The sequence below is a fragment of the Manacus vitellinus genome, unplaced genomic scaffold (genome assembly GCF_001715985.3).
Source record: "Manacus vitellinus isolate BGI_N305 unplaced genomic scaffold, ASM171598v3 scaffold_6_pilon, whole genome shotgun sequence".
NCBI classification, from domain to species: Eukaryota; Metazoa; Chordata; class Aves; order Passeriformes; family Pipridae; genus Manacus; species Manacus vitellinus.
In genome coordinates, this window is record NW_021940750.1 from 6,164,532 (window position 1) to 6,191,413 (window position 26,882).

The 26,882-nt window shown below is 43.6% G+C and overlaps 2 protein-coding genes across 2 annotated transcripts in view; one reads left to right on the top strand and one right to left on the bottom strand.

The window, feature by feature from the left end:
* Positions 1 to 22,284, bottom strand: part of CDAN1 (codanin 1) — a 31,156-nt gene extending 8,872 nt beyond the window's left edge. Inside the window, exons 1-20 of the mRNA XM_025896129.2 lie at positions 22,255 to 22,284; positions 20,389 to 21,089; positions 18,628 to 18,852; positions 15,757 to 15,950; positions 15,216 to 15,335; positions 14,438 to 14,516; positions 14,089 to 14,209; positions 12,959 to 13,068; positions 12,168 to 12,257; positions 11,010 to 11,085; positions 8,614 to 8,822; positions 7,869 to 7,983; positions 6,928 to 7,071; positions 6,180 to 6,346; positions 5,493 to 5,574; positions 4,722 to 4,811; positions 3,599 to 3,653; positions 2,443 to 2,576; positions 1,638 to 1,741; positions 2 to 151 (exon numbers count right to left, since the gene is read on the bottom strand). Of these exons, the coding sequence (XP_025751914.2) occupies positions 2 to 151; positions 1,638 to 1,741; positions 2,443 to 2,576; positions 3,599 to 3,653; positions 4,722 to 4,811; positions 5,493 to 5,574; positions 6,180 to 6,346; positions 6,928 to 7,071; positions 7,869 to 7,983; positions 8,614 to 8,822; positions 11,010 to 11,085; positions 12,168 to 12,257; positions 12,959 to 13,068; positions 14,089 to 14,209; positions 14,438 to 14,516; positions 15,216 to 15,335; positions 15,757 to 15,950; positions 18,628 to 18,852; positions 20,389 to 21,089; positions 22,255 to 22,284 (2,996 nt within the window). The remainder of the gene's footprint in view (position 1; positions 152 to 1,637; positions 1,742 to 2,442; positions 2,577 to 3,598; positions 3,654 to 4,721; positions 4,812 to 5,492; positions 5,575 to 6,179; positions 6,347 to 6,927; positions 7,072 to 7,868; positions 7,984 to 8,613; positions 8,823 to 11,009; positions 11,086 to 12,167; positions 12,258 to 12,958; positions 13,069 to 14,088; positions 14,210 to 14,437; positions 14,517 to 15,215; positions 15,336 to 15,756; positions 15,951 to 18,627; positions 18,853 to 20,388; positions 21,090 to 22,254) is intronic.
* Positions 22,285 to 23,831: 1,547 nt separating this feature from the next.
* On the top strand, positions 23,832 to 26,297 carry LOC108641325 (myb-related transcription factor, partner of profilin-like). Its single transcript, XM_029964364.1, has 3 exons — positions 23,832 to 23,876; positions 23,939 to 24,503; positions 25,329 to 26,297. Exons 1-3 carry the CDS (start codon positions 23,832 to 23,834, stop codon positions 25,985 to 25,987), a joined length of 1,269 nt encoding a protein of 422 aa, XP_029820224.1. The 3' UTR covers positions 25,988 to 26,297.
* The last annotated feature ends 585 nt before the right edge of the window (positions 26,298 to 26,882 follow it).

The following is a 26,882-nucleotide window of genomic DNA, read 5'->3' on the forward strand; positions in this document are numbered from 1 at the left end:
CTCTCTGCCTTTGATGAGTGCCTCGGCCCCTTCCTCACAAAGATGAGTGCACACCTCTTCAAGAAGTTTGTCATGACTAGCAGCATCCTCCTTCACTTTATCTTGCAACATGGCTTCAGCCCTTTGAACCAACTCTGCTACCAGTGTTGCCCTGTAAAAAAAACAAGAACAATCAGACAGACTGAAATCAGTACAAGAAAAAAAGAAAAAGTGCACACTAAGTGTATCCAGCTGTTCTCCTCAGTTTAAGGGGATACTCATCTCAAGTGCAATAAACAACTCTGCTAAAAAAGAATCAATTGCTGTATTTAGTACTGTACCATCTCCTTGCTCTGTACGCAAGGAAGAAAGCGGCAATGAAGATATCAAAATAGGACTAAGACTCCAGTCAAAAGCCTTAAGATTTTAGTAGAAACATATTTGGTTACAGGTATACTTTCTGGTAGCAATGCCCTTGTATGCTGAATGGATAGTGCTCAGAAGTTCAAAGATGTCAACAGCAGCCCAGTACAACCAGCATTCCTTATGGGCTGATATCATTTAATGTCTTCAGCAAGTTGGACAATAGAACAGTGCTCATGAGTGACATGCTGGAGGGCAGGGCTGCCACACAGAAGGACTGTGAAAAGGTGGAGAAATGGGCAGACAATGAGGTGGTGACTGTGCACTGTACAGGCTGGGGTCTCCTGGCTATGGAGCAGCTCTGCAGAAAGGATCTCGGGTTCCCATTAGACAAAGTGAGTTGGCAGTATCCAAAGAAGGCCAACACTATACTGGGCTGACAATCGCAACAGTGCAGCCAGCAAGTCAAGGGAAGTTACTGCTTCCCTCACTGCCATGAGGCTGCATCTGGAGTAGTGTGTCCAGCTTTGGGACCCCAGGACAAGAAAGTCATGGACAATTTGAGAAACTGCCAGAGAAAAGAAAAAAACCATTAAGATAATTGGGATGCTGGAGCATGTGGCCCCCAGGGAGACTGGGGTAGTCAGTTCCACTTAGCCCGGAGAAAAGAAGAAGGTGAAGGGAGAAGAAAAGGTTACAGAGAAGACAGAATAAGACTCTTCCAGGAAGAGCACAGCTAAAGGTTGACTGGCCATATGCACAAGTTGGAACAAGGGATATTCTAATAGGATATAAGGAAACATTTTTCACAAATCCTGGGAAAGTTAAGCACTGGATGGTACTAAGAGGTTGGCTGAATCCCCATCCTTAAAAGGTGGAAACTTTTCCAGTTGGGAAAGGTGTCAATAAACCTGATCTAATCTGAAAGCTGGCCCTTCTTTGAGCAGGAGCTTGGTTGCAACGACCTCCAGAGGTCACTTCTGATATGAGATTTTTCTATCATTAGCAAGAATGTTCTGAAAGGGATATAAAGTCTCAAAATGCTGCATTATGTTCACAACCAAGTGTTATACCTCCTTACACACCTCCTCTCTGCATCTCTTCAAAAATTCCTCTCTGTGATGGCAATAAGACATTTCTGGTCATAGTTGTATGTAGCCTTAGTGGTCTGTTATGCAGCATACTCTGAGGGAAGCTTTCTTTCCCCCATACACACAAGTTCAAAGGACCAACTCTTTGTCTCATTATAATGTAAAGTCACTTCTTAAGTCACAGAACAGATTACCAGCACTTACTTAATGTGCTTAACACAGTTGGATCCCACCCTCTCTGCCACAAATTCAACTGTTCTCCGTAGGGAAGAAGGCTGGTTGTGGAAGAAGGCCTGTTCCAACTCCACCTGTTCAAGAGAAAGTGCTACAGTCGATTAGAGCACTCCACCCAGACCCTTCTCTCATCAACACAGATGAATGGACAGAACTACCATCTGGAAATGTACTAAAAGGTACGCAATTTGCCTACACTAGAACTTTCTGCTACTGCAGCATTCATCATCCCTGTAAATTAGTTACTCCCTATTCCCTTTTAGCCATTTAATCCAAGTTCGTTATCAGGGTTTCTGAAACTACAAAAGCACATGCTTTGGAAAGGGAAGAATGGGAGAGTTCTGACAGCACCTACTAATAATGAGTCACCACATAGGGCTTGTTTTGGAAAGAAAGGATCCTGTCGTCTAAATACAGGTAATCCTGTAGGCTCCTACACAGGTTGTTCTTTAAGCAGAAAGCATGGCTACAATCTAACCAAAACAACGTACGAGAAACATACCAACATTTTATATTAAAGAAGAGGGAGAGAGATAAACAGACTAGTTGTTCCAATTGCAAGAATGTTTACTGAAGTTATCTGGATTTCAACACCCACATGGTATCCCAGCCACACAACTGTAACAGAAAAACAGGGAGAGAGGACACCTGACTGTTAAGCACAATGTTCTCTGCTGCCCAGGCCCATTCTCTTCTTTCCCTGGCATTAGGATAATACTCTGTACAAGCAATTTCTCCTGCCCTGCTTCCCCTTCTGACTCCCTAATTTTATTACCTGCAGTTTCCGCTGTGTGACAGAAGCCTTGGGTGCTAAAGACTCTGCAGCTGTGGGAGTGATTTTTCTTATAAAGCCACCATTTTTTGCTCCACTACCAGCCACAAAAGAGGCAAGTAGTTTACGCAGCTCACCTGTACAGGAAAACATGCAAAACCAGTCATCATTGGCAAAAGCAAGGGGAAAAAAAATTAAACCAAAACTCAAGAGAGAGAGTTTCACTTTGCCAGTTCTGTTCCTAGAGCAGATTCTCTCTACTTCTACGAAAGCGGAAGTTTTAGAAAAGCAGAGGAGTATCCCACACATTTAACTGGCACGGCATAGCAAGGCAGGCAAGGCTCTGAATAGAAAAGAGGCAGCTTCCAAGAAAGGGTCCATAGCACACTGAACTTGTTCAGAAGGATCAGGGAGCAGTCATTTTTATATATTGCTTTTTAATGTGGCAAATAAGAACTGTAAAGTCTACAAGGACAACAAGGCAAGCAGAGTTACACAAAATTCCAAAAGGGGTAGGAGAAAATATCAGAGGAAAAGTTTGATGACACATTCAACTCCAAGATATTGTGATGCAGGTTTAACAGTTTTCCTACTAAGTCCCAAGAAACAGAGTACCATATCACCATATGGTGCTCTATTATCTACAGAGAGGAATTTTACCAATGGCAGACAATCCCAGGAAAAAACTCTCTCAAACAACAACCTGACAAAACACAAGGGCACAAAAGGATTCTTCCCCTCTGCCTGGAAGCAGAAATATGCTCAAGGACCAAAACATTCCTTGCAGTACAAACACCTCTCCCTATACCTAGGATGGAAAAGCTGTATACTTACTTACTCCTTATAATGTTTCTTTTCCAGCTTTTTAAGGATGGCTTCCCTTGTTCCTCTGAATTCAAGCCCTGTACATCACTTATCCTGACTATGTAGCCTCCCTCCCCCAGCTTCACCAGATAGTATTTACAGCTCCATGAGCTTCTGCAACAGAGCTTTTTATCAAGGTTGACTCACACACAACTGAGACCTAAAGTTATGAGGAGGGGTAAGAAAGATGATCCAAGGACTTACAGTACCAAAGGACAAATACAAACAACTAAATAAATTTTTAAAAAGTACTAATATATTTTATTTATATAGCAAAAATAAAAAAAATACTCACCAAGATAGGGACAGCAGGTATAAAGTAACTGCTGATCCACCAAGGGTACAGAGTCCTGGTGAGAAAAAGAAGGAAATGCTGAAAGGATACTGCAGGAAAGAAACAGTCTTCAAGTCAGAAATCCCATACATATGGTCACAGGAAGGTTTCAGGGCTGTCTTTCCATGAAAACAATAACTGGATTCCAAATACATAGTAAAATGATGAAGCCTGCAGCCCAAGTGTTCAGTCAAACCCTGTAACCTGCCCTACATTTTATTAGTGTAGCTCAGCCTTTACTCCTGATCACTGTGGAAGCAGAGCTGAAAGCTGTTTAAAGAAGGGAACCAGGACTCTTGCCACAGCTGCTACTCATAAGGGAGAAACCTATCCACAGAGAAGAGTATATGAGGCCCATCTGCTATGCATTACTCTGCACAAATGCCTTCCCCCAGACTCACTGGAACACCACACTGTGGAGTCATGTCAGCCCAGTATTACACAGCACAGGCAGGGCCCTGGGAGGAAAAGGAACTTCAGATCCCACCCATAAAGGCAGTGTATCTTAGCAAATATACTCCTCACTTTTCAAGGAATACTATGTACCCCTTTGCATGTCTGGGAGTTATCTGAAACATCACACCTATAAACTCACTTGCTTTTCTGCTTGCTCATACTATTTTCAGTTCATCTACCCTTTATCATGTAACTGGAAAACAGGTGACCCCAAAGACAGCAACCTTGCTCATACAGTCCCATCTTACTACTTCTGTTTACAATTTCTATTACTTATTTCTGGGAAGAGCTGCAGTTCTATCAGCTCACCTTGTACTGCAATAATCAGTGAGTAGGAAAACAGCATCTGATCCTCCAGCACAACTTGGCACCTGTTCTGCAAACTATTGCAGCAGGTGAGATGGCTCCTGCCTGACAAAAAGCCTAGAGTTGTAACACAGAGTTCACAACCCAGGATGAAATGCAATTGAGACACTTGGACAAACTGTGGCATCACATCCATTGTCCTACATATTCTCAATGCAGCTGCCCTGAAGCCAAGTTCCTGATAAGATCTTAAAACTCCTGAGGACCAGGTAGGTCCATCTTCATCCACAGATTCAGAGGACATGGTACTGCACTAACTCACCAAAGCCCGAGCAGACGTCACAGTATCCATCATAAATCTCTCCTGCCTGTCGTCAGTGGTAAAAAACAACTCTTCAGGGACTGATGGAACCTGAAACAGAAAATCCAGCAGTTACAATCCAAACAACAGTCAGTAACAATGTTTCTGATAAGAGGACAGTGAAATCTCACCACCCTGCCACCAACAAAAAAAACCCAACTAGTACTAAAGATCCACTCTGCCCTAAGCACCTTTCCATAAAATTAAATATTTGGTTTGATCACAATAACACAAGCCACCTTCCTTACCCTCCCCCTAATACCATGTTTCACATTTCCAACACGTTCCTGCTAGGTAGTTACCTTGCTTCCAACTGGAGGCACAGAAGAATTTTAGAAGTTCATCACACATCATCCCTTTATCAGACAAAAAATTCCCTAATAATTCAAAGCTGACAGGTAGCTGACAGCTAGCACTCCATCTTTGTGCCAAGAACTTCCAGTTCTAACAGGAAGCAGCTGTCAATTTGCTTACAAGGATGCAGATTAATAAGTACAGAATGTGTTTCAGATGCAATTAGAACTCCTTTTGGAAAAAAAAATGTTGCTTCACACAATTTCACTAATGGAAAATAATTCTCCATTAGGATACAATTATTCTTTAAACCTCATAAAACCCCACAACAAAACAACAAACTACTATTTTGCATTGGTTTAATTATTTCAATACTATATTTCTTGCTGGTTTTTTGCTTTTTCTTCAGGGAAGAGCTGCGTGCACACAGGAGACTACCTGAAAGAGCCAACCCAGAACTGCAAGGATCAGCAGCTTGTTCAGGAAACTCATCTTCTTATCTTCAGAAAGGACCATTAACCTGCCATGCAGCAGAAGCAGCAAGAGAAAGTGTGAGTTTTCAGCACCTCCATTTTCATTAAGGAAAAAATTCCCAAATCGTTCACTTTCTAATTACACTATTACTTGTGTGTCTGCCAAAAGACTGGAGAGCAAGCTCTACTTTTTTGTATGTACCTGAACAACATGCTGTCTTAAGTTTACACTGGAAAAGCCATTCTCTAGAATGTGCTTCAAATTTTCCTCATTTATATAGGAAAGTAAGCTAGAAGATTATTTAGGCATTGGAAATCTTCTAGGTATAAGAATCAAATTCAAGGTTTAAAATTCACAGCCGCTGATGTAGAATGAGCAAGTGGGGATTTAAAGACTTTAATTTACTTAATGAAAAAAACACATAACACATATTTGAATCAAAGATTAATCCCTGAGCTTAGGATATACTCCCTTTGCAGTTTCATGTAAGATAAGAAGTGCTGATGATCTGCACCAAAAAAAAAAAAAGTGTTTTTTTAATAAGAATCTCAAACTAGTGCCAGCATGCATTCTCAAACATCAAGTACCTCAACTATATAATCAAATATTCACAGCAAAGTTTTTAATATATATATTTTCCCAGTCTCCTACCTGTATACCTGCAGCAAGAGACCAAATACTTTCCTGTAGTAATCCAGGAAAGGAGCAATATGATCCACAAGAGAAAGGTACTCCACAATCCAAGGAATAGTAAGGATAGAACGTTGATCCCGAACAGATTGTCTCAGAAGCTTCAATATATCCAGTATAGGCAGGGTCTTAAAGGACAATAGAAGTTATTGCAGCAGTTTGAAGTTACTTTTTGATACTTAAAGAAAAACTTTTATCTGTATCTTGACTTTTCTTTCTAGGATTTCATCTTCTATACTTCTAGCTAATGAAAACCCTTCTTTGCACATGAGCAGAGGTAAAAACCACACTACGACTGCAACCAAAGGTCCCACTGGGACTTTCAAAAGCAAGGCTGTAAGCCTGACTATGTACAAGTGGAGTCATTGCATTCAGAAAGACACACTGGTAGGAGACGGGTGCCAAACTTTCAAAATCGTTCCTGCTAGCTGGATTTTACACTATAAATACAGCTAGATGAGAGTTTCTAGATTAGCAGAAATAACAGAAGACCGAGTACCTTTACCATCAGTGCATTGCTCCCTCTTTTCTAGGTTATTCAAACTCCTTTCCTTTGTTCTCAACCCCAGAACATGCAGTAGGGACACAGAACCATATAACATCATCCCAGGAGCCACTGGCTCACTTCGTAAGGGCATGACAATTCATAATCCCCTCCTTGGATTACAAAACCTGCCTGTCAAGTGAAGGACAATGTTAGGTTTCTTACTTGGTTTCTTAATGCTAAAGCAGAATCTTGCAAGTCTCTAGTTGGCTGTTCCACAGTGCGATATGGCAAGAAAACAAGAAACCCCAGGAACTTGGCGAGGAGTCGCAGACTTAACAGGACCACAGTGAAGCGCTTCTTTTCATCCTAAAATGAAGAAAGGCAAGCTGAGGTAATGCTACCCTAAACTGGCAAAGCAAATACCTATACTAAACTTCTATTTCCTTCAAGTAAAAGGACCACATAGCTTCATCACTGCTTTTAATAAATGTAAGTTTCCAAAATACATATTTATCAAGCATTTAAAATTGCTTCTGTCTCCATTGCTTCACTTCATCACAAGAAGAAATTATTCAAGAGCTCTCTAAAACAAGCAGCTGCTCAATCTTCATATTAAGAACTTTGGAGTCAATGAGAGGGCAGAGCTGATCTCACATTGCCTTCTTTATACCACCACCACTTTGCAAGTCTTCGTGAACCCTTGGCAGCTACTTTGCTAATGAACTATAAGCTGTGACACCTCTGATAGGTATAGTTGAGTGAAGAAACATCTGAACAGGTATGAACAGGGATGACTACAAACTCAAACTAAAATCCTTCTATGTGAAAAAGTAACAAGGAGCTATTGCAACTGAGTGCAACAACTCGGTTATTTCACTGATCTAACACAGGATACTAATAACCTAAAAAGGAGGCTTCAACTTTCCAAACTATTGTGCATTATCTCTTATGACACAGTTCTATGAAGCACCCTGAAGCATGCAAGTAAGTGGCAAGGGGCTCAGACTTCCGTAACTAGAGTTATGACAAAACCAAATGAAGCTCTTCTCCTGTAATAGAGTAGTGGCAGGTCCAAGCAATTCACAGGCAAGCCAGTAATTGTTTGAGTACTGGAACAGCTCAGAGAAATTCCTGCCAGATGTGTTTGCAAAAAACAAGCTTACCTGTTCATCCATATCTGCTTCCCCATCACTGTGCTCATGCTCCACCAGAGTAAGGCCATTCAGTTCAAGTATCTTCAGGCACAGACTATCCATCAGGTGCTGATTGAACTGGTAACTTCAGCAAAAGATGATGATGAGTCAGACTGGGCTGAAAATAGCAGTAAAACCTCAACTAACACACTGCAAAATTTCAAGCTTGTCTCGAGCATCAGCAGACATCCAATGGAACAGACTGACAGGCAAGAAAGCAAAAGACAAGACTAGTACTGGCTGACCCCCTTCATTTCCACTTCTTTTGTACTTTTTCAAAGAGATGCTATTTAGCATGTCTTGGCATAAGGATAATAAAACTGATCTGTCAAAGCAGGAAGCTGTGAAACAACTGAACTTAAGATTAAAGTCTCCCATAGATCACAATTCCTCCATGCTGTGAATTGTGAAAAACTCATTAAACAAAACCATAAACCTGGCTTCATCCTGTACTCCTTGGCTTCATGCACTATCACTCAAGAAGCACTTGTCCAGTCCAGTGTCCTTGCTAGGCAGCACTGCATGCCTTGGCACTGGGAAATGCTGAGAGCCTCTGAGAAAATATTATGGCTTTATAGAAGAAAAATTATTACCATATATTACCATATAGTCTGGTCCCAATCTTTCTGAATAACTCTCTGCTGCAAGAGCAACATGCTGGTGCTCCTGCTACCCACACATTTCAGAGAGGAAACAGCAAGCACGAGCAGCTAACCTTCCGGCGCTGAGGATGAAGTCCCTGAAGAATTGCTGGCACCCCGGGAATGAAGGGGGTGGACAAGGTCCTCTGATGCTCTGAGGAACAACAAATCTTTCCTGCAGCCTCTTCAGACGGCTCAGATTGTCAGAACCCAGCATATTAAGGACATCCTGGTCTGGTGTGTCTCCCCAGCTTGCGCCACCACCAATAGGACCTTTACACATCTTTAGGAGACAGAAAGAGTAGGGAGGTGGAAATTTTGTAACAAGACATCATTTCACTTATCTCTCATCCAACATATTATCCTTTCCTCACAAGACTGTTTTTGGAGTAATCCAAGCATGATCTTTTCAGGGTATCCACATACAGAACAACTCTTCCTCATGCCAAAACATGCTACCAACCTTGGCCATAAGCAATCTAGAGATCTTGCAAGATGGAATTCCAATCCTATACATCTAACTAGGTCATACCTAGCAGGCTACATGTGGATGTGCAGAGAGAACATCTATCACTTGCATGATCTTCATGAACCACTCAGTAGGAGCTTTAGCCCAGTCTCCAAGGCCCATGATGATGCATTCCCAGATCAGGTTTTCCTGGAACTTCCACACAGTTAAATAAAAATAAAAAATGAATGCTCCACTCCCTCAAACACACAGATACTACTCAAGACTCAAAGAACTGTTTATGTTGGATCATCTAATCCAACCCTCTTGTTCAATCAGGGTCAGCTACAGCACATTGTCCAGAGCCATGTCCAATTGGGTTTTGAATGTCACCACAGACTGGGACTTCACAACCGCTATGGGCAACTTGCTTCAGTGTTTGACCACCCTCACAGCAAAGAAGTGTCTTCCTGTGTTCAGATGGAATTTCCTTTTCCTCAATATGTGTCCATTGCCTCATGTCCTGTCAGCGAACACTACTGAAAAGAATCTGGCTCCCTCTTCTTCTTTCCCTCCCAGCAGGTATTTGTAATGCAGTGTTAAGATAACCTGGAGTTTTCTCTTCTTCAGGCTGAATACTCACAGGTCTCTCAGCTTCTCCTCAAATAAAAAAAATTCTCCAGGTCCCTTAATCACTTACATAGCACTGCACTAGACTTGTTCTAGTAAGTCTGTATCTTTCTTTTCTTGTGCTAGTGAGGCCAGGACTGGACACAGTCTGGACTGGACATAATGGAGTACATACTCCTAGCCAATGATGAGTAAAGGGAAAAGATGACTGCACATCCCTGCATCTAAATCACAGTACTTTTAATGAGAGAGATCATACTAAAAAGCAACATTTAACTATGTATGTGAGCACTACTAGGTGAGTAGTAGTAGTGAGCAACTACTAGGTACATTTATTCCAAACAGAGCATCCTTCCCTCCCCAAAAGAATATCTTGTAACGCTTCCCAACCTTTAAATTATAAGGCCTCAACACAAATCCTCAGTCACAGTTCATTTCTGCAAGAGTATCATAATACACACTTTCTAGTCAGACACACTGGATTCACTGAAGATGCCTAGTTACCAGTTTAGATCTTTGGTTACTCTAGTGAAATCCTGAAGTCTTCATTAAGAAGGCACAGACAGAAATACAGCACCTAGGCCTAATTAAATCCTATTGATGCAACAAAGTTCATCTCACCTCTTTCCCACAGTTTCCATGAACACACATATACAATCAGACAGGACACTGACGCAAACTCAGACTTGACACTAGAGGAATTTTCAACATTCCAACAGCTTGCAACTTCCTGGCAATGTGTGTGGGCTAATACTCAAGGTGAGGGCTTATGTCTGTTTTGCTATCTGAAAGGAACCCAGCAATAAGCCAGACATTTACAGAGAATAGAATGAATATCTATACTCCAATAAGAAGCATCTTCTCTTTTTTTCATTTCTTTAGTTACAATGAAGACAAATGATGCTTGAAACTCACAAAAAAACCCCCACTCTAAATTACAACAGCAATACTGTATCAAAAACAGGCTGTTGCAGTGTTATACAGAAGAACAGAGACCCTTTGCAGACAGTAAGCTCATGCTGTTAACAAACATAACTGGAAATCTCTACATTTAATATATATGTCAAAACACATCTTTAAAACTTCCAGAAACTATAACTGTATTAAAAGTAGAAGAACAAAGTAAATAACCATGAAGAATTAATGTTTACAGATCTTGATGTGCTCAGTGTGCCTTATTTCTGATTTAAACAGAGTTCATCAGTAATTTATCACAGATTATTTCTTAAAAAGGAAAGAAATTCCCATCCTGAAAACTTGTGTCTCCCAAAAAAAAGGTTTCAATAGGAAAATCTCAAAGAAACTTGCAAGACACAGTTTGTTTTCTCAGGTTGAGGAAGGATCAAATCAGTTTTGACATACTCAATCGTTAAAAAAACCCAAGTCATTTACCTGGATAAGCTGTTTCTGAAAGAGCCGGGCAAAATGGCTGTGGTTGCAGGTTGCAGACAGGTGAGCCATCATGGCCCTGTGAAGGAAAAGATCATGAAATTCTGACAGGAACTCTGTGGTACAAAAAATAGTGTTCTAATTTCAAACCATACCAAGAGCATAAAATAACTGCTTTTAAGAAAGCAATCTCCAAAGGCCATTGCAAAAAGCAACATCTCTAAAACCAGGTTTCCCAAGCACTGAGCCCCATCTGCTGCTGATATGGAAACCAAAATTCTCCCTGAGCACCTGCAGAGCAAACAACTCTAGAGACAAAAAGAATCTCTTCCTTTCCTGAAATAATGCTGTTACTTGGAAAGAAGAATGAACTCATTCAGCTCCCACTCGTCCCTGCGCAGAAGAGCGAGCTGAGAGTTCACACATTCAGAAGTAAAAACACAGCAATAGCGCTACTTCTGATGCCCCAGGAGATGGAAAATTTCTCAGTTTAGGCCTCAGCCTTGTTCTGCTCCTGTAGTGAAAAGCCACCTACATACATGTAACTTGAGTAGGTTGATGGTTGAAACTAACACAGAAACCCACAAGGCAACTGCTCTCAAAACCATAGTAGTTTCTTTATGTATAATCTATTTTGATAAAGCAATAAATGAATTTAACACTCTTCTTTCTGCAGAAAGAGACAGATGTCTTGTTTTCAGACACAATACACTAGAAGCCCCTGAAATAATTAGAAGAGCCAACAGCTTGTGAACATACAACACAGGTCTCCACACTTTAATGGAGTCAGACATCAGAAACTTGAAATGCACACACAAGTGTGTACAATAACACTGTGTAGACAATATATATATTGTATACAATATATATATAGTGTATACAATAACGATGTTCACACCACAATACATAGTTCTTTCTGTGATTATGAATAGGGAAAGAGCTACATCAATACTGATCAAATTAGGCCCTTGCCACTTGCAGCTCGTTTCTTTTAAGATAGCAGCTGATACTTTTAAATATAGAAGCAAGTTTACATGGATAGTATCTTCCAAGCAGTACACCTCCCTACAGATTAGTGCAGAAGACCAGGGAGATCATGGAACTTAGGATGCCAAATCTAGTATGCTGCAGCAGCAATTCAGCTACATTAAAGACTCCTACCTGATCTTGTTGCCCAGAACTCTTTCAAAGTCCCAGCCACTTTTCTCGTGGTTATCCTCCCATTCACGCAGAAGTTCATAAAATATGTCCCTGAGAATCAAGATATTTAGGGGAATGAATTCCCACTCTTCAAAATTTGTAGCAACAACAACCAAATATTCAATTCCTTCGAAGTTCCCCGGCAAGAATCTATCTCAGATTAAATAACTCACATCTCTAAGCATTCAGATACCTTTGCAAAACTCATTAGTGTTAGCGGGAATTCAGTGAGTTTCCATTTTCCATGTCTTTGACAAAAAGTGCTTGAGCTTATGCCCAGGCTTTGATGGAATGACCAAAACACCCATTGCCAGACAGACACACCGAAGATTGAGAGGCAAGAAAGAAAAAGCCAGAGGAAATAATATCTATGAGGAGAGAAAAAAGGACCAAGACAACTTGTCATTCTGCCCTCACCCTGTTGCTGCAAGCATGGAGAGAGGCACAGGAAGAATAAAAGCATACCAGATCTATATGCAGAAGCAATCCAGGAGGGTGACACACTGTACTGGCATTAACAGAAGTCTCAATAACTCCTGAAGAATTGGGCTGTTTTTCCCTAAAGACATTAAGCATTTAGATCCTGCACTCAACATGGACAAAAACTTTTTTTCCCTTTTAATTGAAGTGAAAATGTCAAGATTTTTTTTCTACAGCATGAAGCATACATGAGACATTCTTAATATCCTTTGCTCACAATCATGCAAAGATTATACCCTGTGAGTCATACAGTAATAGTAGAAGAAACTTACCTTTGTTTCTTAAATATGTGAAATGCTCTGTCACTGGGAAAGTTAGAGCGATTATCAGTTTCTGGCTGGAAAGAAACAGACTGTACAGAGCACGGCAACAGGAGAGACACCTGTTCAAAATATAAAGGCAGCCATTAGAGTAATGTAAGTCTCTAAAACAATCTGAGACTCAGAAAAGAGCAGGGAAAAGGCATGATGAGGAAACCAAGTATTACTAGCCAAATTGTCCAGAGATCAGGTACTTCCCAATTGCTAACTACTAGTAAACACTAACAGTTTTACAACCTACATTACACTACAGAGGCAGAATCACTCAACATTATGAGAGAAAGCATCTCATCTCTCTAAATCTCTGCTGAACAGGTTGCAACCAGTGTCGGTACTGTGTGGAAAGAATGATGCACTGTCAGTGTCCCTTCAATATTAGGCTTCAGAAAATGCAGGATAATGGCTGGCAATTCCTCTACTGTTACTCTTTCTCCAGCTCAAAAAGCCTATGTCTTCAAGTAACAAGAAACCTTTATTTACAACTTTAAGAACTTTAAAGCTCCGTTATTGAAATGTCCTAGTCTAAGAAAGTACACGGTACTTTCTTTGCAAAGAATAATTTCCATTTTTAAAAGATGCATGAAATGAGATATAAAATGCATTCCTACCATCCAGCTTTAGTTTCCTAATCCAGATAATTACATGAAGAAACCAGTTTACACAATCTGCGTTGTCTCCTCTGAAACTTCATTTGCCTAAAAGGACTCCATATCTATGAAAGAAATCCACTTCTTCAAAACTACCTTCTGATTCTGCATCTAACCAATCATTCTCCTGGGATGCATGTTTATTAGATGAGAATCAAAAGCAAAACTTGACTCTATCAAAGTCTCTGGTTGAGGTCAGGGCCCAGAGCACAATGCAAGGATAGCCAGCAACGATTCAGTGCTAGCAATCACTGGACCCAGCAATTCACTCACCCACTGACAAGAAAAAGAAGTAGCTTTTAGACAGTTGCCAGAGACAACATGACAAGATACTTGAAGTAGAAGTAATGAGATTTAACATCAAAGCCATTGCAAATAAAAGAGGAACAATATAAAGGCTTGAAGAAACATCAGCTGAGGTCTGCCAATTTTTACCTTGGCTGCGCTGCTTTCATAAGCCTGCCTGAGCCTCTTGTGCAAGGTGGGAGAAAAAGATGCAATCCGTTCATTTTCAGCCAAAAGCTTCAGAATCCCCTTTTCTAAATGGGAAATAATTCTGCCAAGAAAACAGGGATAAAACCCAGATAGACAGACATAAACAACAAATGATCAGACCTAAAGAAACGCTTATGCTTATGTTTTATGAGGCTGCCAAGTAAAGAGTTCTAAGCCACAGATATTCAGCGTGAAATCCCACAGGTAAAGCTCTAAAACCCAAGCACACTTGCTTAATCCCACACACAACTGCAGACATAAAAGCAGAGGAAAAAAAAATTCAACTCACTCATATTGATAGTCCAAGACTCGAACAGCAAAATAAACACAGTTGTGCACACTTTGGAAATGCTGTCCCCCTGACACTTCTAAGGGAAAAAAAAAACATGAGACAAAAGCACTTATCACTATTTAAAAACTAAAAGACCAACAAAGCTTTTAAAGAAAGTAGGAACTGCCATATCAAAAAATAGTCTTTCAGATTCCTGTCCAATTTCCAGAAGTTCCCACTCTCAGCCCTGAGAATGAGTAGTAAAACAAAGGTCAGTCAAATTGGGGCATCTGGGGTGGGAGAGTATGTGGTGTGTATCACTCTTTTGGTTTTAATATCCATTTCAAAGTACTAATTGCATCAAGCTTAAGTCTGAATTTGACAAAAAACAAATGCAAGAATTACGCATCTATATGGCTGGATCCTGTTGCACTCATATCCTAATCTTAAGCTAAAGAAACACATAGTAGATCAACAGCACTTTTGAGTTGCAGGGACCAATGCAGAAGCAACTTTAGCAAATCTGTTCTTCTCTTTAAAAGTCAGTGTTAGCAAGCAGCTACAGCAAATCTCACACAGTAGCAGAAAACTAGATTCGAACAGGACCCAACAAGCCCTCTCTATCATACTGCAGAAGCACTTCCCACACATGTGTGATTTTTGTCAGCATCTCGGATGAGTCCCACAGTGGTAATAAGGCATTTTTATGTCATTTAAGACTAACTGTCCAAGCTGCTATATAACACATTATTATTCCATGGAAGTAACATTCTTTCTCCTCAATACTATTGCTTACCTCTGCTACTTTCATTGATTTCAAGGTCACTGTCCCCATCTTCTGCAGTAGAAGTGCCTTTAGACGTCAATAGTTGCAGAACAAAGAACAGCTCCAGAAAAATATTTGGTACCAGGTTTTCTGGAAGAGAGTAAACAAGATGTTAAAGGTGGATTATTCAATACTGTCCTGCTTTAATTCACAAAGGTAAAAAAATAGATTCCTGTACTCTGGTAGTCACCAAAGAACTCCCTCTCCACACACAGCCACAGTGTAAATCAAAACAGGAAAGATGCGTTAGGGATTAGTCTAGTTTCAGATCATATAATTTCGGTCTACTGCAGCTCAGAGTATTGCATCAGGCTCACCTCCTTCCCTGAACTTCTACCTAGTATTCATTTATTTTAATAATTGAGTCGGCTTAGTTTATTTTTCCAGATGTTATTTTTTTGTACAATATAACTGTTCCACAACTTCCACTTCTCATCTACCTCCCCCTCACAACACACACGCAAGTTCAAAGCTCAAAGAAAGGTCAGTCTCACATCTTCTGGGTCTTCACCTGCTATACACGATGAATAGAGCTGCGCCAGACACTCCAGCTGCTTCTTGCAGGAAACCTTAGTAGGATTTGCACAGGTGACCAGATGGCTTTCAGCAGGCAGGCTAGCACTGCGAGTGTAGCTAGGCTTAGTCGGAGTACCAGGATCAAAAGACATCCCTGCAGGAGAAGATGCCTGGTGCAGCAATTTGCATCTGAAATTCAAGAGCAGCAACATATCATGTGACTGAAGATGATCCACGGCAGCCATGCAGCCAGAAGAGGTCTTTCTCCTGCACTGTAGCATGAAGGAAATCCTGCAATAACTAGCCATGTCATTTACACTGTCTAATGTAGCTTCTAGCTAATAGTAATTTAAGTCATCTTTCTCTTTGTGAGAAAAGATCTCGGGGTTAGCAACCAAGACTGAAAAGAATCACATTCAAATTCCAGCTCTGTTAAAATAGTGTGGTGCTTTCACCAAATTAACCAGCTAACCTATGTTACTGCTTCTCATCTGAAATGATATTTGTTAAGGACAGAGAATCTGTTAGAGACCATGTGCTGAAAGTTTTTTTTTGCATGTACAATTTCTGACAGCTAGATTTTACAACACCTATGAAAATAAGGTTCACATCCATATATTCAGATATATTTGTAAGTTAACGACACTGAGAAGACCCAATAGCACTACGTAGACAGGCAATGCAACAACTGATGAAAGCCCATACAGAAGGAACAAACTACTTTAATTGCTGGATTCTAAATCAACAATGATCACTCAGTTAAATACATAGACATTGTAAAAAACTATACCTTGAGATGTCATCCAAAATGTAGCACCGGAATGGCACGTATGAGACACATGAAAAACAGCAAACAAGCCAGTAACAGCAATATCAAATGACTGTTAAAGATTCCAATGAAACATTTACACTTGGAACATCACACCGTGTCTTACCACACTGTCTCAAAAGTAAAATCTTTAAGTCACTTTAAGGGCTGTGGGGAAAATGGAAACATTTTTACCTGCAGCAAAGGCTTTTTTCTATTGGCCTATTTCTAGGGGAACTGTTGAACAAATTGTTCCCAAAATGGAAACAGAAACATTACTAAATAACAGCTCCCTTGCAACAAACATAAGCACCTAAACTGATCGAACTGAAGAAAATTATTTATTAAGCACTTTGTAAACCCACCAAAGTAAGACTCTAATAATGCAGTTAGACTCTGCTTCACTTCTGCCACAGTGTTGTCATCTACCTCAACACAAAATTCACCTTTTGCCCTTGCTCAAAGTGACCCAGCTGTCTGGAGGCTGTGTTAAGTTTTGTACCGCAATTTATCACCAGTATGGAGGACACAACAGCAGCTCCCAGTTTTCAAGCATGATGATAGGTCAGACAAGATCACCTCCTGTGCAAGATCCAGCCCACCATATCCTGCTATTTCACTCAATTTAGCTTATATAGATTATTGGGACATTTCAGGTAGAATTCAGTGGAATAGGTGCTTCACTTCAGTGCAGAGAGGCAGGTTTGAATCCTGAGCAGTTCTACTACAGGTCCAGTACAAACAGTAATTCATTAGTCTCTACTGGATGTGTTTCAGCCAGTTCTGGACCCACTGAAGTGACCTGCAAGGCTTAGCAGGAAAAGAATTCCACCCATGTGTCCTGAGGAACTTCCCCAAGAACAAAACCTACAAAGAACAGCAACACTTCTGTCAGCAATTACAAACAACAGTTTCTCTACTTCTGTGCTTTGCTTTTTTTCTGAAGTATAAATCTTCACAGACTAACAGTGATATCATTTTACAGATGATGAAAGTCACACACTAACTGAACAGCAGAGACAAAATAAGAAGCTAGAATTCACCTCATCTCACAGCAAACAATTTTCAACAGTTACTGCAGTAGTAACTTTGAAACAGAATCTCAAGCTACCCATGTCCTGTTTTCTCTGACTGCAAGCTTCTGCTAGCCTGCCCACCTTAAAAAATCATTAAATCACACTTTCACTACCTTTGCAGCGTTAACTCATTTTCTTCAAACTGATAAGTCTTGGTGTAATTTTCAAACAGAGTCTAATTACACCAGCTCGAACCCACACACTCTGCCTGCACAATCTAAGGACAGCTGCACAGGAGATAGCTACGTATGCAAGCCCATGAAGAAAAAATCTCATGAAAGCAATGAGGACTGACTAAACTTCTGAAGTGAGGGTCATTGTTCCAGAGTCAGCACACCTCTAAAATGACAAACATGAGCTAGCTGCATTAATATGCTAGTCTGATAACAGAGTCACACTTGGTTTTAGGCAAATTATAGTTTAAGGCCACCTATATATGTCTGGGATAATCTTTTGGTCATTTTCACCTTGATATCAGTACCACCTTAAGACAAGGTGTCATGGTTTAGGAATGGTACTTCCCAATTTAGTGCTCTCACTCAGACTCTCCAAACCACTTGCTTGCTCCCTTCCCCTCTCCCCCTCCCCCTGAAGTGGGATGAGAGGAGCTCTGGAAGCACAAAAGGTAAAAAACATGGGTTGAGACAAGAACAATTTAGTGGAAACAGCAATGACATGAGAAAATGAACAGTAACAGCAACAATACTACTGACAGAGGGTACAAGAAAGAGCTGAATGATTCACACAGACACCTCCCAACAATAGAGAATACCCGACTGCTCCCTCTACTACACTACACTGACCCAAAAGAGAGCCCTTTCCCAGTCCCCAGAAAATGACATGAGGTGGTACAGAATAACCCCTGGGTCCCAGCCATGTCCCCTCCTGCCTACTGCAAAACTTAACTCTATCCTGGCTAAAACCAGGAAACAAGGGAATTAAGAATCAATACAAGCCTATCACCCCCCTGCTCAGACTGTACCGTTCTTTCTTCAGCATTTCCCTCTCCTCTTGAAGGCTGTTGCTTATCACAGATGTAAGGTTTCCTTCCTGGACAGTGGTAAAGGCCTCAAGGCTTGACCCAGATGACAACCGAGCAGCTGGAGACTGACTAACAGGAGTAGAAGTGAAGCACGTCTTTGGTTTTGAGAGGGGGCGCTCAGCACTTACAGGAGTTGGGTTGATTCGCCTCGATGGTTTGCTTTTGCTGAAAAAATGAGAAGCAATGCCACTAAAAACAAGGTAAACAACAAAAAAATTAGGTCTCGAGAGATACGCACGCAACTCTTGCAGAGAAACCTGATGCTAAAATAAAATGGAGTCAGGATACTGAATTTCTAAACTGTATATATAGTTACTGATTTTATTCTGGTCACTGAATAAGTCATGAAGGTACAGACTGCTAAAAACCGCCTGCTGACCCTGCTGCAAAATTAATTAACAGATAACACAGTGCCACACAATCCTTCTAAACAGTTCTAATTTGAGAGGACAAGATATGCCCCATTTTAGTAAGAAACTGACGGTGAATGAGTTTCTAACATGACCAAGAGAAAAAAAACACCAAAACCAATCAAGGTGCCATTGTCCATCTCTGTCTGTGTAACAGTCCAGGCTCTGAAGTTACAATAGGCCCTTTAAGTTTAAGGAAACTCATCCTTCCTGCATATACTACTTAAGATTTATCTTTCAAGAAGAGGTTCCATAAACTAGTAAAAAGCACTAAAAAACTGGAAATGAGACACAGAAACATAAAGCATTACACTTCTCAAGGTTGTTACATATTAATTGATACAGTGTTTTCAAAATCCATAAAGCATAGACTTCCAAACACTGTGATGTCCTTCCTCCTTCTTTTTCCTAGTTGAGCATAATGTAATTGAGGAAAAGATACTTGCTGTCTATGCTGGAAACACACTTTATCTCCCTTGGCCAAAGAGCCTCATCTAGAGCACCGTCCGGACTCAGCATCTGGATCTGCTGTACAGACTCACACATTAATAATTTTCAGTTGGAATTTTGCATGTCCAACTAGAAAGTCCCACTTTCAGAGACCAATGACTGATATATGGAGTAAACAGGCTGACATGAAAGCCTCGTATTTGCTAAAGAAGATTTTAAAGAGTAGAAGAGAAAGATAAAAGGACTGAGGCAACCACAACACAAACAGCTGCCCAGAAGCTAAACCAAAGTCACCAAGGCGACCAGGGCTTGCTGCAGACCAAGAATACAGTTAGCTATTTTGTCCATGATCACACAGCACAAACAAAGCTGCATACTAACATCTGCTGCCAGAAGCCACAGAATGTCAATCCAAAAGCTTCTTTGATAGCATCAGTAGAGCTGAAGAGCCTTCTAAGACTGCTCTTCCTTAACAACTGCTGTTATGCTAAGTGAGAAATGTGAAGAGCTAAGATAACGCTGAGTTGTTAGAACATGCAAGGACAAAGATGTTCTGGGTTAACATGAGCTGGACCGTGCACCAGTAAGCTGCAGGTAGCATCCCAAGTGAGAGGCTAAAGAGGAGTCTTGGGTGAGTTCAGAGAGTGGAAACCTGGTTACCCATTGAAGCAATATTCCCCTCCCTGCATGGTGACCATAAGAGAGCAGTTCTGACCAAGGAGCCAGGCATCGTGTATTACAGTATCTTCTGCCTCTGGACACGCACAACAGGATGAGTTAGTCAGAAAACAGTAACCTGCAGCACAATCCAAATGAGACAGCGAGGCAGACTTGCTCTTACTTTGTCCAGCCAGAGGCAGCACCCATGGGTGGGAATTCCTCCAAGTTGTTTAGGTTTAGCTGGCTGGGTGGGGATCTGGCAGAATCAAGAGGCACTTCACTCCGCTTCCTTCTCCCTCCACTCCACAATACACTGTCATTCTTTCCATCTTCCTCTTCAGCAAGGGAACGCCCCAGATCCCGAGCTACCTGCCGGCCAGAGGCACCAACTGAGCTGTTTGCTTTCCTTCGGCCTCGTCTCACTGGCAGGGCTTCTGGCGTGGCCGTAAGGAAGCTCCCCAAGCTGGCCTTCTGAGACGACCGCTTCTCCCCGTGGTGAAGCACAGGGCTGTACCCAAAGCTCGGGCTGCTACTGGACACCACGCTTGGGAAATCACCACAAGGGCTAGAGAGGTTTGACCCAGAAAAGGAAGAGGAACTGCCGGATGCTGCAGCAGGAGAAAAGCTGGTATCTGTGGTGCAGGTAGTCACTGAAGTCCTTTGGGAAAAGAGCTGCACTCGGCTGCTGGTTGCATGGCCTGCTCTCCTTTCTGATCCTGTCCTTTGGTTCCCATGGGCCTTGGAATTAGGTGTTTTAGCAGGAGTAGAGGGTCCATTAGTCAGAATCTGGCTGGTCTGCTCCCTTAAAAAATTTAGCAGAAAAGGCACAAAATCTTTCTGAAGCAAACTAAGAGATACCAGCTTGTCATGGATGTGGTTTTCCTACAAGAAAAGAGGACAAAGAATCAATAGAAAAGAAGCCACCTTTTTCATTCTATCCATGTACTTAGATTCATTTAAGTAGTAACTGTGGGATTGCAATACATAATAAAAAACAACATGACTTGGCAAAATAGGTCACTGAAATTCAAGCAACCTTAGCACTGGTCACAGATCTGAAGATCAGCTTCCACACAAGCAATTTTGGCACAAGTTTTCAGATAGAGTCATTCACTTTGGTCTCTGACTGGGAAACAGTGGAACTGTTCCATGGAAACACCAGTAATACTCCCTGAAGCTATGGCCAGGGAGAACTTGGAGCAACTGGCATCCCTAAATTCAACATTTCAAAGACATCAATACTGAAAGCAGCTAATTCTAATAGAAAAATCTAAAATCTGCAACTTCTCTGTCCCTTATTTGTCTATAAATGCCACTTCCTCCCACAGAGGGGTGCTATAACAACTGTTTAAGCACTCGGAGTCCTGCAGTGCCAAATACAAGACCAAAGCTGCTCTTCCATTTCAATTAAATAATTTTCCTCCCTTTAGGCCTCAGGGAGGTCTAAACAGAAACTCTACAACCTTAAGGCAAATGAAGTTTACACTCAAACTTAAACAAAAAACCCACCACTGACTCAACACATTTAAAATCTAAACAGGTAGTGGTGTTCTTACAAGGGTAAATCTAGACAAAAAGAGACTTCATGTTACATGCATAGTTCAAAGTTTTGTAAACTTGGTAAAAATTCTTTCGTTCATAACACTGCACCAGGTTTCTGTCTCCTCTCAATGGGATTCAGCAACATTTGCCACAACAGAAGTTGTTCTCATAGGCAGCAACTTATTCCTTACTAATACTAAAGTCATTGTACACATACTCCAGTTAATTTATATTCACACCTCTACTAGATGAAAAGTCAAAAAAGTAAACGCTATTTCTGAAGGTGGTTTTTTGCATGAAAGGAGGCAGTGAAAGCATGCCTATGACTGGACTCCCAAAATCCTCACTACCTATGCTGAAATTCATATTTGAAAGTGTGAGACCAATTCAGCTTCTTAGAGGAACATGAGATTCCAACACAGGTCAGAGCACAATCCCTGTGAGGTGTCAGAAGACCATCTCCAGTCTGAAACTGCCATGAAAGGTAAAGCAAGATGTAGCCTACCATTTTCTTGTGTGCCCCCGGGTTTAGCATAGAGGCACAAGATAATTAGTCTATACCATGCATAAGGTCAGGTACTTTCTGCAGCTTTTCAGAGCACAACCTGCATTCACTCATCTTTCTCTGTCCAAGTTAACTGAGGTTTGGTTCCTCCATGTTTGGGTAACAGCAAACTGCAACTTCGTACTTGCTGCAAACTTCGTACTTGCTTTCTCATGCTGAAGTAACTGAGCTTCTCCCAGCAGCAAAAGGCAGTGAGCAATTCCCTTGCAAGGGCAAACTTTTTGGCCTCCTCGCCCCTTGCCTACGCAGTGCTAGCTGAGCTGCCAGCATCTCAAACTTCTTAACCTCCACAGACCTGCTTCTGCAAGTCACAGTTGAAGAAATACCACACAGTATAAAGCTGCTAGTCCATTCTTCCCACGCACGTTTAGGATGACAATGATACTCAGCTAACTCATGTGGATGATACCAGTGAGTTTTGATTTTAACACTAGGTAACACGCCATGAGGGGCTCAGGCAGAAAATGCTTTAAAAACAAATTGTATCTCTATGTTATTAGTGAAATATAGGCAGTCCTACTCCATCTCTGGTTACAATGTTTTTATTTCCACAAGAACTCAAATCGTCCAGGCATATCCCATTACAAAACTCGGCCAACAAGCACCCTCTCCCAGCCCCAAGAAAGATTCTCCTCAACATCCCGGCGGGCCAGCCGGGAGGCGCGCTAGCACTTGCATAGAGCCACCGCCAAGCCCTGGTTGCCAAGCACCTCGTCCTTCTCTCACCGCCACCTTCCCCGACAAAGACGCGGGAAGCGTCACCCCGTCCTGTCACCGCGTTTCCTCAGGACACACCAGCGGCGCGGCGCCGCACTGCCGCCCCTCGCCCCCCGCGCTGTGCGCCGGCACCCGGCACGATCCCCCGCTGCTCCCGCCCGGCTGGCGGGCTCAGCCCTGCGGATGTTAGCGGGATTCCCACACCGCCTGGGAGGCTCCCAACGCAGGTCCCGCCGGCGGCCTCGCCTTTCCCGCCGCTCTGCCCGTGAGCCCCGCCCGCGCCGGGGGCGGTGTGCCGCCGCTGTTTGGACGGAGCTCGGCCCTAGTGGCGCGGGCAGAACGGGCACCGACCGGGGCCTGGGCCGGACCGCGCGGCTTCGTCCCTCACAGCAGCGCGGACTTGGACGCCCCCACTCGCCGCGCGGAGGCACAACTCTCCCGCTCGCGCCCCGGCCCGCGCGGCGGAGGGCGCTGGGGGAGTGGCGCGCGGCGGGCCCGGCCCCGGCCGGAGCCGGGGCGGCTGCGGCTGAGGGCGAGCCGGGACGACCTGCCGCGCGTTAACCTCAGCGGGCGGTGGCCGGGGCCCGTGCTGGAGCCACCGCACCACCGGCGCTGACCGGCACCTCCTCCTGCAGCCAGCAGCTCCCAAAACGCGCCGCCCTTCCGGCCGCGCTCCCGCCGAGCACGCGCACAACCTCGCCGGGGGCGGGCCCGGCGGTGTCCCCCCTTCCCGCCGGGGGCGGTCTGCCCGAGCGGGGATTCCCGCCGGGGAGGCGGGCAGGGGCCCGCGCCCCCTCCCCATGTCAAAAACCACGCGGGGCACGGGGGCGGCCTGCGCGGTTTCCGTGCGCGTCTTTTCCTCTCATGCGCGGTATTTGCTTCCCAGCAGGACTCGGGCCCCGGCTAGCGGCCGCGGCGCGGCTGCCGCGGGCCGGGGGCGGAGGAAGGCCAGCATCGCCCCCCTCGCGGCTCCGCGCCCGCCCGCCCGCCAGCCCGCCCGCCAGCCCCCGCGGCGGAGGATGGCGAGGACTCGCCCAAAAGCGGCGCAAGGCGAATTTTCAACGAGGCGGAGACGGAGGTGCTGATCGAGCAGGTGCTGAAGCACGAACAGCTGCTGTTCGCGGCGGGCCCCGGCCGCGCCTCCCCGGGCCAGAAGAGGAAGGTGTGGGAGCTGATCCGGCACAAGGTGAACCCGGTGGCTGCCTGCCCCCGCGACGTGGAGGACCTGAAGAAGCGCTGGCGGGACCTGAAGCGCCGCGACCGCAGCAAGCTGTTGCCGCCTGCTCGCAGGGCGCGGGCCGCCCGGGGCCCCCCCGCCGCTCGGCCTCCTTCTCGCCCCGATGGAGCTGCCGCCCGCGCCGCCCGCCCGCCCCAGCGCGCGGTATGGCTCCCTGCTGCCCGCCGAGCCGTGCCCATCGTGGGCGGCATCGACACGCTGGGAGCTGCCCGGCGCCGTGTCGTGGGGGACATGGGTGAGTGCGGGAGCGACCCCGCTGGCACCGCCCCGGACCTCGCCCGGCCGTCTTTCGTCCCCGCGCTCTGCGCGGGGGTCGGCGCTGCCCGCCTGCTGCGTGCGCGCAGGGCGCTGCGGGCACCAGCCGCGCTGGAAAGGTCTGGTTCGGATAGCCACCTTCTGTCCTTGGAAATGCAAAACGTGTATGCGCGCACACTGAACTGTGAGGCTTTGTGCTGTAGGTCATAAAAGTGCACCAAAACAGCACCCAGGAGTAAAAACCCTGTCCTGTAGCAGACGCTGTTCATCGTCGAGCCGTTAGACCTGCCACTGATCTTCACCGTTGCAGTACTTATTCTTGCAAATGCAAAAGCCAAAAAGCCATGGCAGCACACAGTTCTTGCCAGTGCAAAGTGCTGCGAGTACATAAGTTACTACATTGCAGAGACATTGCGTTAGCACGTTGAAATGATCACCTTCAATACCATGGGATTTCTTGCTATCAGTGTTTCATCAATGCTCTTACTGGTTACTTGGTGCACAGTAGAGTGTGCAATGAGCTTGCAATGAACTTTGTCTCTTGGAACCTAAAGTTCAGCTTCTGTGGTAGGGCTGGTAAGGGATCTGTAGTGTGGTTAATTGGTGAATGCATATTTATGGTTTTCTTCCCCCCTATTGAGGTGTATTCTAAAAGCATCAAAGATAACATAGTATGAGTTTGAGAGTCTTGTTTCAAGGACTAATGTTAGTGCTTAGTGGATGAGAACACATTTCACTGACCATCAAGGTTATGAAGTTTCTCACTGGCTCTCCTTTGATTTTCCTCTTCCCCCCTCTCCTCTAGGGTTTAATGGCAATCCTGGCCCATCTCATCAATGCAGTGTTGAGAAGATGAACCTCAAAGAAGAAATAGTAGTGAAGGTGGTAGAGCCAGAAGAAAGCTCTGAGGACATGGTTGTGGTTTCACCTAATCAAGAAGAACTGCCTTTTCTAGGGACATCAAGCAGTAGTTCTTCTGGGAAAGTAAAAGCCAAAACAAAAGGCAGGTCCCCGGCAGACCAAAATGAAATAACTGAAGAGGACCTACTGCAGATTCAGCAGACCCAGATACAGGTGATCCAGTCTGGCTTTGACAGTGTGAACCACAATCTTCGGCTGCTGCAGCAAGGCATGCAGGATCTGAGTAACAGCATCAGCATCATGGCGCATACGCTTGTTGCTATCAAAAACGTCTATGTGAAAAACAACACTGGCCCGACCACACACGCCACTGCCTCTACTCAGACCACAGCTGGGTACCTGAGCCCAGGTTCCCCCCAGATCTCCCCTCCTGAGGACAGAGGTAGAGTGCAGGTGGCTGGAAGCAGCAGCAGAAGCAGCAGCAGCAGCTCCAGCTCCATGACACAAGAACCAGGTCCCTCCGAGTTTTCTAGGCCCTCTGTGAGAACCATTAAGAAAGAACATCCAAATGGCTGCTACTACTTCTGCTTTGCAGATGTGTAAAAACTTGAATATATGTAAAGTGACTGTGGTGTTAGGTGCTGTTGTATGTTCTGCTCCAGCCTGTGACTTTGAAGGAGCAAAGTGGACTTGCCTCCTGTGTTTTTCCCAGTGGGAAACATTTTTGCTATAGGTGGCATTAAAAACTAATTACCAGTCTCCCGTTTGTTAACTCTGTTGCAGTTGGCTAATAATTTTCTTCTGTTTTCTTTATCCTCTTACTCTCTTAAAAAACCAAACATTTGAGTAAGACTTTTGTCTGTATCATCCTTTGTTTCATGTCACCTTTTGAAAAATAAAAGAAAAGGCATGAGAGTGGGGTAGAAAAAGTAACATTATGGTTACTGATCACCAGGAGCTGTCTTACACAAGTTGCTTAGTTCTTTGATTAAACAAACCTCAGAAGTAGTTGGTTTTTTAAGTACTTCCTTTTTCTAATAATTATAAAGTTGTGGGTGTTTGCTTGGCTGTTGCTGGGTTTTTTTAAGTCTGTTCTGTGCAAGGCATCCCAGTAAGAGTTTGAGATACCTGCTTATTCTATGAATGGTTTAGGACTGAGCTGCTGATTCATGAATCTAATCCTCAGAATTCATACAGCATTCTTCCCCTTGGCTATTGTTCATTCTCAGCTTGTCAAATGCACCTTCTCCTCAGAGACTTTTTGTTTTACTGCACTAGCAGGGTAGTCTCGTTTTTTGTCACATGATTAAAATAGAGAAATACGGCCACTCTTACTTTGCTCAGTTCAGAAGTAGCTGAGGTGCTGTGTTCTTACATCTGGTGTCCGTACAGGAGGGGAAACAAAAACACTCTCACCTGCAATTCTGTCCAATGACCTGAAAAATCATGCAGGTTGACTTCTTAAGCATTTATCAACAACATTAAAGTTCATTAAAGA

Coding starts and splice junctions, on each gene's coding strand:
- LOC108641325 (XM_029964364.1), top strand. CDS start 23,832: ATGTCAAAAACCACGCGGGGCACGGGGGCGGCCTGCGCGGTTTCC. Junction 23,877..23,938: donor GGGCGGCCTGCGCGGTTTCC/GTGCGCGTCTTT, acceptor GGCCCCGGCTAG/CGGCCGCGGCGCGGCTGCCG. Junction 24,504..25,328: donor CCGTGTCGTGGGGGACATGG/GTGAGTGCGGGA, acceptor CCTCTCCTCTAG/GGTTTAATGGCAATCCTGGC.